This window comes from Xyrauchen texanus, chromosome 31 (genome assembly GCF_025860055.1).
Source record: "Xyrauchen texanus isolate HMW12.3.18 chromosome 31, RBS_HiC_50CHRs, whole genome shotgun sequence".
In the NCBI taxonomy this organism is placed as follows: domain Eukaryota; kingdom Metazoa; phylum Chordata; class Actinopteri; order Cypriniformes; family Catostomidae; genus Xyrauchen; species Xyrauchen texanus.
The window spans coordinates 20,498,354-20,514,729 of NC_068306.1; the positions used below are offsets into that span (position 1 = coordinate 20,498,354).

Here is a 16,376-nt window from a genome sequence, read left to right on the forward strand (position 1 = left end):
CCAATCATTATTAAAGGTGGGGTATGTGATTTTCTTTTTTAACCATTTTTTCAAAATAACTTGAAATCCTATTCCTAACCCACTTACTGGCTGTAAATTAGAAGCACTGAAATGAAAATTAAGCAATTTAATCATCTGTGGAACGGGCAGGACTCGAAAAACTCCAGCCAATCATTTTCAAGACCATCTAGAATCATTGGACAGAAAATGTGTCAATCAAACGGTCGTACCATGCCCCCCTCCCCCCACCACCCTGGCGCGCGTGTCCCGTTCGTGCGCATACTCAAAGCTCGTGACCCAGTAACAGGAAGCGATTGTATTTATGTATGGAGAATAGAGCTTTTATAGTGCTAGTGGGGTTGTTCCACATTTCTATGAATCCTGTTTTGAATAGAAGACCGCTGTACAGACGCCAGGGCTGGCGATGTTCTTTTTTTTTTTACAGTTATGAGAAAATCAGCTCTACAGCTTTCAAGAGTGGTATGCGACCCCCTCCTCCTGCTGTGTCAACAATTTGCTCTGAAAAATTGTCTGACAGGTGAATGCACTGTTTGACTAGTGAGTCTAGAACACTGCTAGAACACTGCGCATCTGAGTTTTCGCTCGTGCATGATTGCGCGTCCATGTTTTTCGAATGGGTGGAGTCAGGGCCAGCGTTGGAGGAGAGAAGGTAGGACCTTAGAGTTGTGTATTTTCAAAATCTGCCGGCCGTTTTGCAAATCACATACCCCACCTTTAATAATAAATGTACTGTAACTCAATATTGAAAATTGCTGTCTTTTATCATTGTGTTTTAGAAAAGCAATAAGCCACTCGAGTCTGTTCTTTTACAGTGATTTTACCACAGGTATGGGGGCTTTAGACACCCCTAATTTAATATGATGGTATTTCACATAAATTGACTGATACACAAAGGGTTGGGTAAATATTGGTGTGTGATCACTTCAAACAAAAATCAGAGCTGTGATTATCAGCAGTCAGTGCTGATAACGTACTGCATTTTATGTCCACAATGGGATTTTGGAAATTAAAACGCTTCCTTATCTGCCGGTTTCAGGAACATCTGAACTTCTACTGCACAGCCAGTAACCACGGCAACCTTGTGCTGTCCCTCCGACACGAGGAGGTGAAGGAGCAAGAATACCTGCACATCATTTTCAGGTAATAACAGCCCTTTCACCCCCTTATGTGCAATTACATGATTGGCACATTCTGAAACATTTGATTGCATTTTTCTATCTAATTATTTTGCATTTAGGACTCCATCAAAAACAATCTATGACAGGATCTCTTTGAAGGGTTTGACTGAGCTCCCCAGTGTCCTTCAGTTGGCCAAGGTAATGATTGTGACTTCAAGAGATAGTCCATGGGATTTAACTGCTGACCTTTAAAATTCAAATTCAATTCAGACTCTGAAGTCTGATTGATAAATATTTCAGAACTAAAAGTCATAAGTGTTTCTTAATATTATGCACAGTTCTTTACCTATATGTCAGCTGTTTTACCAAAAGCACTAAGAAGAACGTTAGTCACGCATAAGTATTACTTCAAGGTATAGCTCCCAAAAATGAAAATTGTCTCTTCATTTACTCACCCTCAGGCCATCCCAGATGTTCAACGTGACTTTCTTTCTTCTGCAGATCACAAATTAAGATTTTTAGAAGAATATGTCAGCTCTGTCAGTCCATACAATGCAAGTGAATGGTGACTTAAACTTGATCTGACCAGATCTGTTTCTCACCCACGCCTATCATATCATTTCTGAAGATATGAATTTAACCACTGGAGTCATATGGAGCTACAGAACTGAAATATTCTTCTTAAAATCTTTGTTTGTGTTCTGCAGAAGAAAGGAAGTCATACACATCTGGGAAAGGCACGAGTGAGAGTAAATGATGAGACAATTTCTATTTTTGGGTGAACTATTATTTTAATCTCTATGGATATGTTTCCCAAAACATCATTTTCTAAGTAGCACATAAAAACTCTCAGAAATTAACAAGAGCCTCTGACCATTCATAAGCCCATTATGTGCATTTTAATCCTATCAGAAATGTAACCAACGGTCCAAAGGTTCAGTCTCAGTTCAGCACTTTTGGGCTGGACAGCTCCTGTAACAATGGACTTAAGTTCTTCTTAACCCTATAAAGCTGGGTTTATAAAGCTGACATTTGAAAAATAGTAGTAAAAAGCTGTTTTATTTTGTATTTTTTTTACCTAAAATCTAAATCTTAATATATATATATACACCGATTAGCCACAACATTAAAACCACCTGCCTAATATTGTGTAGGTCCCCCTCGTGCCACCAAAACAGCACCAACTCACATCACAGAATAGCCTTCTGAGATGCTATTCTTCTCACCACAATTTTACAGAGCATTTACCTGAGTTACCATAAACTCTGTCAGTTCAAACCAGTCTGGCCATTCTCTGTTGACCTCTCTCATCAACAAGGCATTTCCATCAGCAGAACTGCTGCTCACTGGATGTTTTTTGTTTTTGGAACCATTCTGAGTAAATTTTAGAGACTGTTGTGCATGAAAATCCCAGGAGATCAGCAGTTACTGAAATACTCAAACCAGCCCATCTGGCCAATCATGTGGCAGCAGGGCAGTGCATACAATCATGCAGATACAGGTCAGGAGCTTCAGTTAACGTTCACATCAACCATCAGAATGGGGAAAAAAATATGATCTCAGTGATTTTGACCATGGCATGATTGTTGGTCCCACAAAAAAATACAATTTTATATTTATATATATATCTATATCTATATATATATATATATATATATATATATATATATATATATATATATAGACAAATGTATATATTAGATCAAATAATAATTTTAATATGAATTCTTTCATTTCTGTACGACCGGCACCACCAAACTCTAGAAATTACAGATTACAGTCGTAACATCACCAAGCCCCATATGTAATGTAATATTTTCCATATTTTATCAAATAAGTGGCAAAAAGGTGAAGAAAAATAGTTTTAATCAGATGAATGAAAACAGACACACTTATTTGCAAAAACTAGTCAATTTGCCGCTAAACAACTTAATACAGGTAGCCACATCCTAAAGTCAAGCAGTAACGCAGTTAAAAGTTGACATGTAACTGAAGCACTACAGATCCAGTGTTTACATTCTTCAGGGGAAATCAACCAAGTTCAAATCATTCAAAATAATGTGGCCTAATGAGCTAGAGCTAATGTTCTTGTGCTAGCCAAGCGCCCCGGGGTGGCTTAGCACAGCCCTGCATCCGGGTAATCATAGTACACTTCTTTTAGTTGCATTTTCAGTGGTAACATACTACTCCCACTTCTTAAACTAAAAAAATGACAGAATAGTGCAGAAGTGTGTGGTTTTGGATGCACAGAATGTCTTTATAAATGGATCAATGGAAAGGAGGAGGTGAGAACCGGCTTGATAATATAAATAATGGTTTAATGATAAACTTAAAAGAAGACACAAACACACACATGACGGACATGTCCGTAAACGATCTCTCTCTCCCGCACGATCCTCTGCAGTCGACCTTTAACCCTCACGGAGGCATGATTAGCCTAATACGGGACCGGGTATGTAGGATCACGACCCGGCCCCGCCCTCCGCCCTGCCACATACTACACCGTTACATGAAGTACCCCCCCCATTTTAATTATTTCTGTTTCCCTTCCCTTGTCCCCTCCCTCGTCCAGGTAGATGGGGATGACCTGCCGCAGACTAGACGTAAAGCACGCCCTCCCCCAAGAAAGGGGGGGGGGGGGGGTGTACGTCAGGCCAGGGGCTCCCCAGCCTGAGAGAACGAGGGAGGGGACAAGGGGAGGGAAACAGAAATAATTATAGTGTAGTACCCCCCCCCCAAAAAAAAAACACTGTAAAATGTAAAAGAGGGAAAAGGCCAACGCAGAGCGACCGTGAGAGAGTGAGAGGAGAGAGAGATGAAAAAAAAAAAGTTCTCCGATACGCCACAGCTTGTTCCTCGGCCACTCCTCCACCCTCTATCGGACGACAGCCGCGCCTCTCCGGGTGGATCCGAGGCAGTCCTCCAGCCCCTGGTGGACGGAACACCCCGCCGCATTCTCGGGGAACAGAAGGGGTCTTCCCCGCCCCTGGCAGCGGTTCTCTCGCTCCAGCCGGTCGGCAGTGAGTCCCTCCCCGGTCGCGGTCGGCGGTCTTAAACCCCGCTGCGTTTCAGCGGCTGGTAGGCGACTCCTGCGCCCCTGGCAGCGGCCCTGACCGCTTCAGGCGGTCGGCTAGGAGCCCCTTCTCCCCTCACGGTTGGCGGCCATCGTCCTCTTTCAGGCGGCTGGGCTCCTCGTCCCCCGGCAGATGGCCGCAGCTGCTCCGTTGGGGTGGACGGTAGTGGCGAGAACTCTACTATGGCGTATCCCTCCTCCTTCCCGGGCTTCGGCACCAGTGTAAAGGGATCAATGGAAAGGAGGAGGTGAGAACCGGCTTGATAATATAAATAATGGTTTAATGATAAACTTAAAAGAAGACACAAACACACATATTACGGACATCTCTCTCCCGCACGATCCTCTGCAGTCGACCTTTAACCCTCACGGAGGCATGATTAGCCTAATACAGGACCGGGTGTGTAGGATCACGACCCGGCCCCGCCCTCCGCCCTGCCACAGTCTTCTACTTCCAGAAGAGCACAAAAACTTTCAGCAGGAGGCAGTAGACATCTAGTGCATTGCATACAACAAGAATTTCAGAAAAGTATTTATCAAGTTGATGATGTGTTGGCTTTAGGAATCATGTATTCAATTTGATATGAACAGTTTTATATGGTTAATTAGAAGCAATCTATGTGCTGATTTGGGAAACATGCATTACGCCATCGTAAAATTAAATGCAATGCTAGTTTAAATGATTTTACAGTACAAGTTGCAACGTTATGGGGAAACCCAAATTAAATTAGTTAACATTAGCTGGTCTGATTTGTTGACATCTTGAAATGTTTTTTTGTCTTTTTGTGATGTAATGTCTTACCCAATATAGCTACTTTGTGAAGATATTGTGGGTCTGAGGTTTAGTCCTGTGCTGTACCCAAAGGTAAGTTCACAATTGTTGATCAGGTTTTTTTTTGTTTTTTATTATTATTAATTGTAGTGCATTTTAACATATAAATGTACAAACGTCACCTTTAATGTGGTCAACTAAACCATTTGGTTATGCTGCAAGGACAACTATGTGATCTTGAGGGGAAATGACGTACGACATCCACTAAAAATGACTTTGAGAGCAGTTGTTTATAAGTAATAGCAAAATTAGCCCAGAAAATTGAAGTTAGTTCTGAGAAATGGTTTGGTATTTTGTTATCTAATGCAACATTCAGGCATTTTTGCGTGGCTTAAGTGCCCAAATACTTTTTTATTAGTATATTTTTATTTAGTTATAGAGTGCTTATTGTTACATGGTGCTTTCCTGTAGATTTGTTTTTATACAGTAGTTCATTAAAGAGTGGATAAGGAGGGTTTGTGTTTGTTTTAACATTAAATAACTTTAACATACAGATGTGTCAGATAAAGACCTATTGCAGATTTCAGAAGTATGACCATTCTGTTTTATGCAATAGCTCTTGTGGCAGCTGCTTCATAAAAGGAAGTATTCATGTGCAGTAGTCACTTGTAAGATGGCTTAATATATAAAAACTGCTTTGCGATGATTATTTATAGGTTCTATTAAAACTAGATGAGGGAGTGGTTCAAAGTACTGATAAACATCATATTAGTACATCAGCAGAAACTGACAATATATTGCATTAGGAAACTTATGGCAATTATTGTTTTATGGAATGATTTTGACATCTGTATTTCTTTATGATAAAAATCTCTAACTGAACATTGTTTATGCAGGGTTCCCAATTAATTGTGAACTATGATGAGCATGAGCTAAACAACACCTTTAAATTCGGCATCATCTACCAAAGGTTTGGGCAGGTGAGCAAATTGATTCATGTTGCATGTGTGACCACTATAAATATAAAAAATGGTCTCCAGTCAGATTGAGTTTGTCAAGGACACTTTCACAGAAGGTTTATTATCAAGCTGTATAGATCTTAATCACAATTAAATAAATCAATTTGCTTACGCACCGTATATGCATTATTTTTAACTCTTATTTCCTGTTATCATTTCACACTGCCTTCCGGCTGTTTTCTCCATCATGCAGTTATATAAAGTATTCTGATAGCCTCTCTTGCACACAGACCTCAGAGGAGGAGTTGTTTTGCAACAGCGAGGAGACTCCAGCGTTTGCAGAGTTCCTCAGACTGCTGGGAGACTGTGTAGAGCTGCAGGACTTTAAAGGGTAAACAACGTTAAAGAGAAGCTGGAAAAGGCATATCAGAAAACTTGATTGTGATTACTTATAATGTTTGATGAATATGTAAATGACCTTAAAGGAGTAGTTCAAGTCAACCTTTACTCACCCTCATATCATTCCAAATCTGTATTACTTTTTTTCCATGCAATACAAAAGGTAACATTTTGAAGAATAAAAACAAAAATACACATCCTGCAGCAGTGCTCAATGTATCAGATCACGAACAAGATGAACAATCTATCAATGGATGAATTATGCATCATTTTTATTAGAATATATCCATGTATGTGGTTACAAATAAATGATAAAATTTCACCTTTTTGTTATTTTGCTCGACAGAAGAAATAAAAGTCATTCATTAAAAGGGAAAGGTCTCCTACTCCAACAGTTCTTTTAATGGCAAATATTTTTCTAATTCAGGTTTCGAGGTGGTTTGGATGTGTCTCATGGTCAGACAGGGTCTCAGTCTGTGTACTCTGTGTTCAGGGGGCAGGAACTCATGTTTCACATCTCCACAAAGCTGCCCTACACAGAGGGAGACATGCAGCAGGTACTCACTTTACTTTAAACTTGTACAGTCATTCCACCATAGGGACGATTGACATGCTGATTTCCTTCAGACATTTTTGTTTTGGTGCACAAGATTTAGATTGGCAGATACAATAGATGACCAAAAGTATAAAGACATCAGTAATTCCAGTAAAGGTAAATCTCAGTGCTTCAGCATGCAATGACAATCTAGATAATTGCGTGATTCCAACTTTCTGGCAACACTTTGTGGAGGGCCATTTTCACGACAATGCCCTATAGTGAGTTCCATTCAGAAATTATATACAAGTCTGATGTGGAAACATCTGAACAAAGTCTAGACCTGAACACCTTTGGGATGAATTGGAACGTTGACCCAACATCCCAACATCAGTGCGTCACTGTGATACTCTTGTGCCTGAATTGGTGCAAACTTCCTGCAGCCATGTTCCAAAATCCATTGGTAAACCTCCTTGAAGAGAGGGTGGAAGCTGTTATAATAGCAAAGGGAGGACCAACTCGATAATAATGCCTTTGATTTTTAAATTAAATGCCCAACATGCACATATGAGTGTGTTATTCAGGTGTTCACATACTTTTAGTTATGCAGTATTGATACCACACAGCAATATGTCTCCCTCTATGCTTCTCTTCACTGCACATAGCTCCAAAGGAAAAGGCACATAGGAAATGACATTGTGGCTGTAGTGTTCCAAGAGGAGGCCACACCTTTTGTGCCTAACATGATCGCCTCCAATTTCCTCCATGCCTACATCATTGTTCAGGTGGAAAACCCTGGAACAGATAACACCACTTACAAGGTTTGTCAAAAAATCAAGGTCACACTAAATATAAAAATGTTGTCATCATTTACTCATCCAGCCATACATTACGTTTTAATTCTGTTGTGCAGGTATCTGTTACAGCGCGCGAAGATGTGTCACAGTTCGGCCCTCCGCTTCCTAATCCACCCATCTTCAAAAAGGTAAACAGGTACACCACTACAGCTGCCAGACTGCTTCTGTTAGTTTTTAGTTTTTCTGAAGGTCACATTTGAATTGCTTATTAAAGGCTGGGTTTTAATTTTAATTTTTTAGTCAAGGTCTCTGGGCTGTTCTTGCATCATTGTTATATTTGCCATGTCATTCTATTCTTTCATAGGGTCCAGATTTCAGAGAGTTCCTGCTGACCAAGCTGATCAATGCTGAGTTGGCATGCTACAGGTCAAACCGCTTTGCCAAGCTTGAGGTAAAGAGACAGTGGAGCATCTTATATTACTGCATTAAAGTGGATGTGGATATGGACAACACAGCCTTATAATCTTCTCCTCTGTGCTTTGCCTCATTCTCTGAATGTTTAATGAGCATTAAAGGGTTAGTTTACCCAAAAATGAAAATTCTCCTATGATTTACTTAACTTTAAGCCAACTCCCACTTACTTAACTCCCAGATATGCATGACTTTCCTTCTTCAGCAGAACCGAAATGATAAATATGCCTTTTGGACCGTCAAACAGCCAAGCAGACTGATGGCACCCATTTACATCCATTTTATGGACAAACAGAGTTGAAATCTGTTTGTAAAAATCTTAATTTCAGTTCTGCAGAAGAAAGAAAGTTATACACATCTGGGATGGCATAATTGTAAGTAAATCATGAGAGAATGTTTATTTTTGGGTGAACTAACCCTTTAAATATGTTTGTGTATTAGGAGAGAACACGGACTGAACTGCTGGACAACCTTCATAATGAATTACACAAGCACACACAGGCAATGCTGGGACAACCTCTGAGTGCAGATGAAGAGAGAATGGAGAACGGAGGACATGGAGGAATACTGGAGTCTATCAAGGTTCACATTCAAACAGATAATTAATCAGCCTCTTCTCACTAACAATTTCGAACCTTGCAGAATGGATTTTGTAGATTAATTCTGCTGGTGTGCACTAGATGATCCTGTTACATCATATCCCAAAAGAGTACAAAATAGATACTCTGTTTGAAATAACCATTCTCTTGATTTCTCTCTCACATTGTCTTTCTGTCAGCGGGCAATGCGTGTGCGCAGTCACTCTATGGAGACAATGGTGGGCTCTCAGAAACATGGCCGTTGCTCTACAGCAGGAGGAGGCGTGCCCAACAGTCTGAGTGGGGTTGGCCTGACCCACAGCATCACTGAGACTGCCAAGAACTCTGTGAGTGTCCTATTATGTTCAAAACACACACACACTTATACCACTTACTATGGCAATAAGCTGTATTTGGTGGTATGGTAACAGTTGCACCTAAAAACAGCCACATTGAACAAACAATAACTTAGTTAAGTTTAAGTTATTCTTAATGAAATAATTTTTCATTTGAATGTTTTCAATTTCTGAGGTTAAAGTCGTTTTGGTATTTTGGTATTTTCTAAGGCTTGAAATGTCAAAAATGTCCAAATGGAGTAGCCATTTGGAGACAGTAAAAAGTAAAACGAATAAAAACTGAAAATTTTGAAAAAAGAAGTTTGAAATAATCTTTTATTATTATTTCTTAATGGAATAGTTCACCTAAAATGAAAATTCTCATCATTTACTCTCCCTAATGCCATTCAAGATATAAGATAAGTGTATAAATTTATTTCTTCTGCAGAACGTAAAAGAAGATTTTTAGAATAAAAATAGAAAGAATATCTCAGCACTGTAGGAACAAACTACGCTATTGAATGGTGACTAAATCTTGGCTCTAAAAGTACTTAAAGGTGAGAAACAGATCAATATTTAAGTCTTTTTATACTATCAATCTCCACTTTTAAATTTATTTTTTGGCGTTTCGCATTCTTCATGCATACCGCCACCTACTTGTCGGGCTGGTCAAAGGTGGAGATTTCTAGTCAAAAAGGACTTAAATATTGATCTATTACTCACCGACGCCTATCATATCACTTCTGAAGATGTAGATTTAACCACTGGAGTCATATGGATTACTTGTTTGCTGTCTTTATGTGCTTTTTGAGCTTCAAAATGTTGGTGCCCATTCACTTGTATTGTATGGACCTACAGAGCTGAGATATTCTTCTATAAATCTTTGTGTTCAGCAGAAGAAAGAAATTCACACACATCTGAGATGGCCTAAGGGTGAGTAAATGATTAGAGAATTTTAATTTTTTTGGAGAACTATACCTTTAAAAAAAAGATTAATCTTTTTTAAGATTAATACATTTTGTTTTTTGTTTTTTTACACCAAATCAAAGTAAAATTCTCAGATCAAATTATGTTTTCATGTGACAAAGAAACCACAAAACAGAAAATACCCCTCATGACTGTGTTTGAAGTTTAAAAATATTAGATATTTTTATATTATTTTGAAAAGGCTATTTTTTTTTTTATGATGATGAATGATATGATATTTACAAAACAAAAAACATTGAAAATGTGTTTTTCATACACTTAACAAAATTAAGTTGTTTACTCTCACATGTACCACCTGACATTTTTGAAGTCATTCACATGTTATAAATATTTAAAAAAAATGCATGAAACCAATATGAACACAAAGATTACATTTAAACGAACCTAAAACTTTTTTTAAAAAAAATTGAATTTTTAAAAGATTTCTAATTTTTATAGTCTTGGACAACCCTATTTGTCAATTAAGCATATAACTTTTGTCAACTTTTATATAACCTTCAGTCTCCAGTGACGTCAAGTGCTAAATCTCCTTTGAAGAGCCCAGCGAAGAGACGGTCTGGACTGTTTCCACGGCTGCACACCAGTATGGATGGACAGACAGAGCGACACACACGCAGGTCAGACAAATATGGCAAAACTTATTTCCTGCAATAAGGAATTTGTCTGTCCACATTAAACACGAAACTGCTGTGTGATGTCACACAATCACATTTGAGCAGAAGATATTTGAAGTTTCATCTACCACAGAAATACAAAACAAGTGACCAACATAATGTCCTGTTGCTTGTCATGACTGGTTAGAATAAAATCGTAGATGTATGTAATTTTGTAGGAATTCTGGAATTTAAATCATTAGATGTGAAGTCGCAGAAGTTTACAGTTTATGTTATTGTGTGCCACTGGTACTGTGGAGAAAATGATAAACAGCTGATGAATTTCTATGTGTTTAATTTCGTTTTAGTGTCCTTTGTGATCAGAGAAGTCTAGATTTTGGTCACATGTCACCGGAAATTAAATCATCATTAAACCCCAGCTCAGCAGAGATCATGAGCAATGAGAGGTACTTAATTTATTGCTTTAGCACTGTTGCTAACTAAATGCATAATCAGACTAGTTCATCATTTCAGTCTTCTCTCTCTTCAGACCACCTCTCAAGCTAAAGGAAAGCAATGGTCACCCAGACATCTCTTATTCCTCCTCCAGCACCAGCAGCTTCAGCAGTGCTGCAGGAGACCCAGAGACACTGGAGGAGAAAGATGCTGTAAGTGAATGTGTACAGATATGCGCTGGGTTTCCCGGAGTGGAACTCAGCTGTTACACTACCAGACTGTGTACCTGGCTGTGCTCTACTAGGTCCACTTGGAGCTCTCTTAAATGCAAAGCATCCCGCTACTGAGCGATGTGAATGTGCTTGTTACCTCGCCTCTTCAGATCTGTCAGGGCGAGTTTGATTTCTTATATGCTTCCTATAAGCTAAGCGTTGTATCTGTACAACGCAATCTCATGTCCTGCCCCTCTATACACTCGTGGTAGTTACATCGAGATTCACTCTTGAGTGTTGAGTGTTGTGTCCTTTGCCCAGTACCGCAGTGTAATCGTATACGTTCCCATAAGCATCAGCAACACGCTGTAAGTGACCGAAATCGAAAGGGAATGTCTCAGGTTACGTATGTAACCCTGGTTCCCTGAGATGTAGGGAACGAGACATTGAGTAGCTAGCTGCGCTAAAGGACATCACTATCAGGCAGCTTAGCAGCAGAGTGCCGCGCGCTCAATATTATTGGCTGAGCAGGCGCAAATGCCATTGGCTCAATTTAGTTGCATCTGAATTGGTGAGATCCAATAGGAGTTCAGAAATCAGAGAAAAGGAATTTTTCCCATAAGCATCAGCGACACAATGTCTTGTTCCCTACATCTCAGGGAACCAAGATTACATACATAACCGGAGATGTTCACACAAATGTTACAAACCCATATGCTGTGGAACACAGAAAAAAATAGTAATGAAAATTGGGACATGAGGGTACATTTTTCATATTATGGTTTCTATTTCTTTAACAAGTTTGTTACAAGTTTGAAATGGGAAAGGAGGAGGCAGGAACCAGCTGAACCGTCAAAATAATGGTTTAATGAAATGCACACACTGCATATGTGTGTGTGTGGCTCTCTCTTTCTCTCCCGAACTGCCGCGTTCCGCTGCACTTATCCCGCTCCTCGGCTGTTTAGTCTGATTGGAGGCCGGGCGTGCAAAGTCATGGCCCGGCCTGGCCTTCCTCCTCGTCACACTTGACTTTTTACAAGTTATGTAATGTTGCTAGAAAAGTATGCATTGAAAGTCTTTCTTCTCCCGTTTTTTGAGAACAACCTCCAGATTTATTTATTTTTTTCAGAACAACCTCCAGATATCTCCCAGTCTCTCACCTGTATTTGGTTCTCTGAGTACAGAGGGGCAGAGTGTAGGAACACCAGTGATAATGTGCCGCAGTCCAACAGGTATCTAAGATGCTTTCCTCTAGACATGTTTGGTGTTTGTTCTTATCTACGTCTAATTCAGTATTTACAGCTTATTTCTTGTATTTGCCCCATTTATACAGATTTCAAGAACAAGACCTCACCCAGATCAAATCTGAAGTTCCGCTTTGATAGGCTGAGTCAATCAGCTGCTGTAAGAGTTTTACTATTCCTTCTTGTTAATGACTTTCATGTAGTACTTTGTTCTTTATGATCCTCTGTATTGTAGACAGCATGTTTAAGTCAACACGAATGAAAGCAAATATGTGAGGGACAGATCTGCAGTTTGTTCAATGGGTCTTCTTAGGTCATGTCTAATTTTCAAAACCCATGTTTTGAGGAGTTTTTTTTTGTCCACTGGAAATTGTATATAAAGACATATTTTCAATTTTTCATCAACTGAATAACACCAAGGTAAACAAAAGTACAACTTATTGAACAGACCGTATGTCTATCCCTCACAGCCTTTGAGTCAAATTAAAGATATGCCCTGACTAATGTCCATGGTGTTTCTTCACATTTAGTTGACAATTTGGGGACAATTTTTACAAAAAGGATACTTATGCAAACACTGTTTTTATGTTGGCTTGACACAGCCAACATACTAATCTACAATTTAAGCTTATTATTATTCTGAGACCAAACTAGGAACCCCAAATGGGGTCATACACTGTACGAATCTGGCAGACGACATGTGTTTTCTAATATTCTAAACAATTATTTTCTATGAAGGTATGCACAAAGCTGCCACCACTCTGCTACGACTCTAGAGGCTGCTCAAAATCCTCCAGCGCCATAGAGTGTATCTTGCATAGTTTTCTATTCAATACGACCCAAATTGTCATTATCATCATTATATTAAATCCTTATATTTAAACATGCTGCCAGTGCCTAGCTACATGCAAACAACATGCTACAACATGCTAGTAACACCTAGCAATGTACTAACAATGCCTAGCTACATGCTAGAACATGCTAGCAATACCTAGCTACATGCTTAAACATGCTACTTATGCCTAGCTAAAAGCCTAAACATGATAACAATACATGGCAACAGAAGATAAATGCCTAGCAACATGCTAAAACGTGCTAGCAATGACCAACAACATTATACCAACATGCTATCAACACCTAGCTACATGCTAAAACTTGCTAGCAACACCTAGCAACGTGATAAAACATGCTAGCAATGCCTAGTGACATGATAGTAATGCCTAGCTAAATGCTAGCAATGCCTAGCTTCATGTTAAAACTTGTTAGCAGTGCCCAGCAACATGCAAGCAATGCCTAGCTATATGCTATAACTTGCTGGCATGATAGCAACACCTAGCTTTTGTCAAGCCAACATCAAAGTTTGTTTCTACAAACTTTTATATCTACTTTTATTCTAAAATTGTCTAAACGTTTTCTATTTTTAGGGTGTGTGTTAGGGTTAGTCGTGTGTACAAATTTAGACAACAAAGTAATTTTTGTGTGTGTATTAGCATGGTTTTTAAGACATTTTTCCAATAAAGGATATCTTGGAACTCTAATTTCACAGGGGCATTAACAAAGTGAAAATCAAAGAAGATCAGAATCATGGTGAGTATATTACAAGTAATTTGTCTTTTGGATGGGAGTGTTCCTAACATACATAATCTATTACAATGGGGCCTAACTGTCAGCAAATATATAAATCTTAAATCATAATCACAAATTATGGAACCTATTATTTGTAGGAGGTTTTTGTTATATTGGTATACACTGCTAACACCTGACACTCTGTTTTATCAGAAAGGGAATGTATCAGTACAGAAGATCAGACCATGTCAGCACCATGAAGCAGGGCAATTTAAGAGGGACACACCACACAAGCCTGTGCTCAATCACAATATCACATGAACAAGCACATAAGTATATTAAGCACAGAATCAACACCCTCTCCTGTATGCTCAGAGATTCTGCAGGTTTTCATCTGGTACTGACTTTATCTGGCATATTTATTCTGCCTCACAAGGGCAAAACACAGTAACTACACCAACACTGAAACAGAGAAAATGGCTTTAAAGATTTTTTTTTTTATGTGGATTTTATAGTTAATGCAATTTTCACTCTCCGTTTTCTCTGAATCTAAGTACAATTTAGGTAAACCCGTCTGTCACAGAACAGATCATAGTCAAGAGATCCTGGTCAGAGATTTCGGTCATTGCTCAATTTTGACAAAATGTGTTGTGACTGCATTTTCCCTTTGCATGGCTGTATTGGCTGTTGTGAAACATTTTGAGAATGTCTTTCACTGTCAACAGCAACACATTCTAATCTTGTGTTACTAAAAATGTCAACTTTATATGGATCAGCAGTTGCCCAAATAACAATCTTTTTTTTTAGCACCTAAAACATTCCACAAGATTTTGCAAACTTACAAAATACATATAACTACACACCTGGGAAGACCTTGATGAAACTGACAACAGTAGTGACAACAGTTATTTTACATTGTCATTCATAAATTAATCTGGAATGCACTTTAGAAAGTGGTAAATCATGATGGTACAACATTCCCTTCTTCTTTAATCTTTAAAAAAAAAAAAATGTGCAATCCCTGAACATCAGCCCTAAGATCAGGCATTGTTTGGAGGTGGTCACTACTGTTTTTCTGGAAAGAAGAAGAGTAGTTCATGTCATATATTGTTAAAAAAGACTTGAAGTACTCAGCCCTTGTTGAAAGTGATAATGTCTTGAATGATGATATTAGAAAATCAATAATCACTCTATCTGTTTATATTTGTGCATATTTATGTAAGGGAAAATACATGCAGATGAGTGAAGAATTCTAACGTTTATTGTCACAAACAGCTCAACTGTGAAACATCTTGCACTTTTAGAGAGAACTCTACTGTTCTTTGGTTAAAAAAAGTTTTCTTACTGTCAAAATTGCTTACATGAGCTGTGTTTATTTATTTCTGATCGTACTGCTACATGTGTAGAAGTTTCTGTATGACAATGTTGATATTGGAAAATAAAATATAGTATTTTGCATTGTTGTTGATTATATAGAAACCTCTGTTCTATTTGTGAGTACATATTTAAGTACCTGACATTCATTAAATACCTGACATGTCCTACTGTGAAACATGATAAGTCTATTATAAATGTAATTTAGCTAATTTTATAAGTATTATGCATGCAACTTCTATGACCTCATAGGCTTTGATTGAGAGACTACATGAAATATTTGTACATTAAAAAAAGAAACAATCATTTCAAATGAATTAGTAAAGTCAAAATGTGTACAATAAAATTTTGGAAGAAAAATAAATGATGACTAGTTACATGACTAGTTGTGTTACATAAAAATGGCATATTCATTTAAATTTTAACGATAAGTTAAATAATAATTTTAAAGAAAGTCTGGGACTTTATGTTTCATCTTTACCCAAATCTCATGTCTTACAACATATTAAATCAAAGTCTCTGATTATATTCGGAGGTGAATTTAAGACATAAGCTTAGGCTACCTTTAAAAAAGGGGAAAGAAACCTTTAATACGTCGAATGACTCTAAATCCCATTTATACAACTATCATCAAGAATAAATTTAATTTAGGTGACAATCACTTTGTAACAAGTCTGTCTGGAATAAATCAGAATTTCTACACTAATTAAAATTTGAAAGAAGTTAGCCCTATTTTCTTTTCTTTTTTCCGTATGATGAATTCGCATTTAACTGCGTGTCTCATTTCTTTTACACTAAACATCAATGTTAAATTCATGCGTAATCTGTTTAATTGATAGAGGGCGGGTCGCAATCCGACAGCAACCCGTCACCACGCTTGATGGTG

The 16,376-nt window shown here is 38.3% G+C and overlaps 1 protein-coding gene across 5 annotated transcripts in view; it reads left to right on the top strand.

Annotated features, from left to right (window-relative positions):
- The window catches only part of LOC127625314 (rap1 GTPase-activating protein 2-like), a 73,354-nt gene extending 57,606 nt beyond the window's left edge, over positions 1 to 15,748 (top strand). For 4 of the 5 annotated variants that reach the window (XM_052100537.1, XM_052100539.1, XM_052100540.1 and 1 more), the window contains 18 exons: positions 1,058 to 1,161; positions 1,259 to 1,337; positions 5,024 to 5,077; positions 5,881 to 5,964; positions 6,234 to 6,334; positions 6,770 to 6,899; positions 7,543 to 7,698; positions 7,791 to 7,862; positions 8,039 to 8,125; positions 8,587 to 8,727; positions 8,924 to 9,070; positions 10,547 to 10,662; positions 11,007 to 11,105; positions 11,189 to 11,306; positions 12,436 to 12,538; positions 12,640 to 12,710; positions 14,097 to 14,137; positions 14,330 to 15,748. In XM_052100537.1, coding sequence (XP_051956497.1) covers positions 1,058 to 1,161; positions 1,259 to 1,337; positions 5,024 to 5,077; positions 5,881 to 5,964; positions 6,234 to 6,334; positions 6,770 to 6,899; positions 7,543 to 7,698; positions 7,791 to 7,862; positions 8,039 to 8,125; positions 8,587 to 8,727; positions 8,924 to 9,070; positions 10,547 to 10,662; positions 11,007 to 11,105; positions 11,189 to 11,306; positions 12,436 to 12,538; positions 12,640 to 12,710; positions 14,097 to 14,105 — 1,671 coding nt within the window. In that variant the 3' untranslated portion in view covers positions 14,106 to 14,137; positions 14,330 to 15,748. Of the gene's footprint in view, positions 1 to 15; positions 671 to 1,057; positions 1,162 to 1,258; positions 1,338 to 5,023; positions 5,078 to 5,880; positions 5,965 to 6,233; positions 6,335 to 6,769; positions 6,900 to 7,542; positions 7,699 to 7,790; positions 7,863 to 8,038; positions 8,126 to 8,586; positions 8,728 to 8,923; positions 9,071 to 10,546; positions 10,663 to 11,006; positions 11,106 to 11,188; positions 11,307 to 12,435; positions 12,539 to 12,639; positions 12,711 to 14,096; positions 14,138 to 14,329 lie in introns of those variants that run through there. The other variant, XM_052100541.1, reaches the window with a different exon arrangement.
- The last annotated feature ends 628 nt before the right edge of the window (positions 15,749 to 16,376 follow it).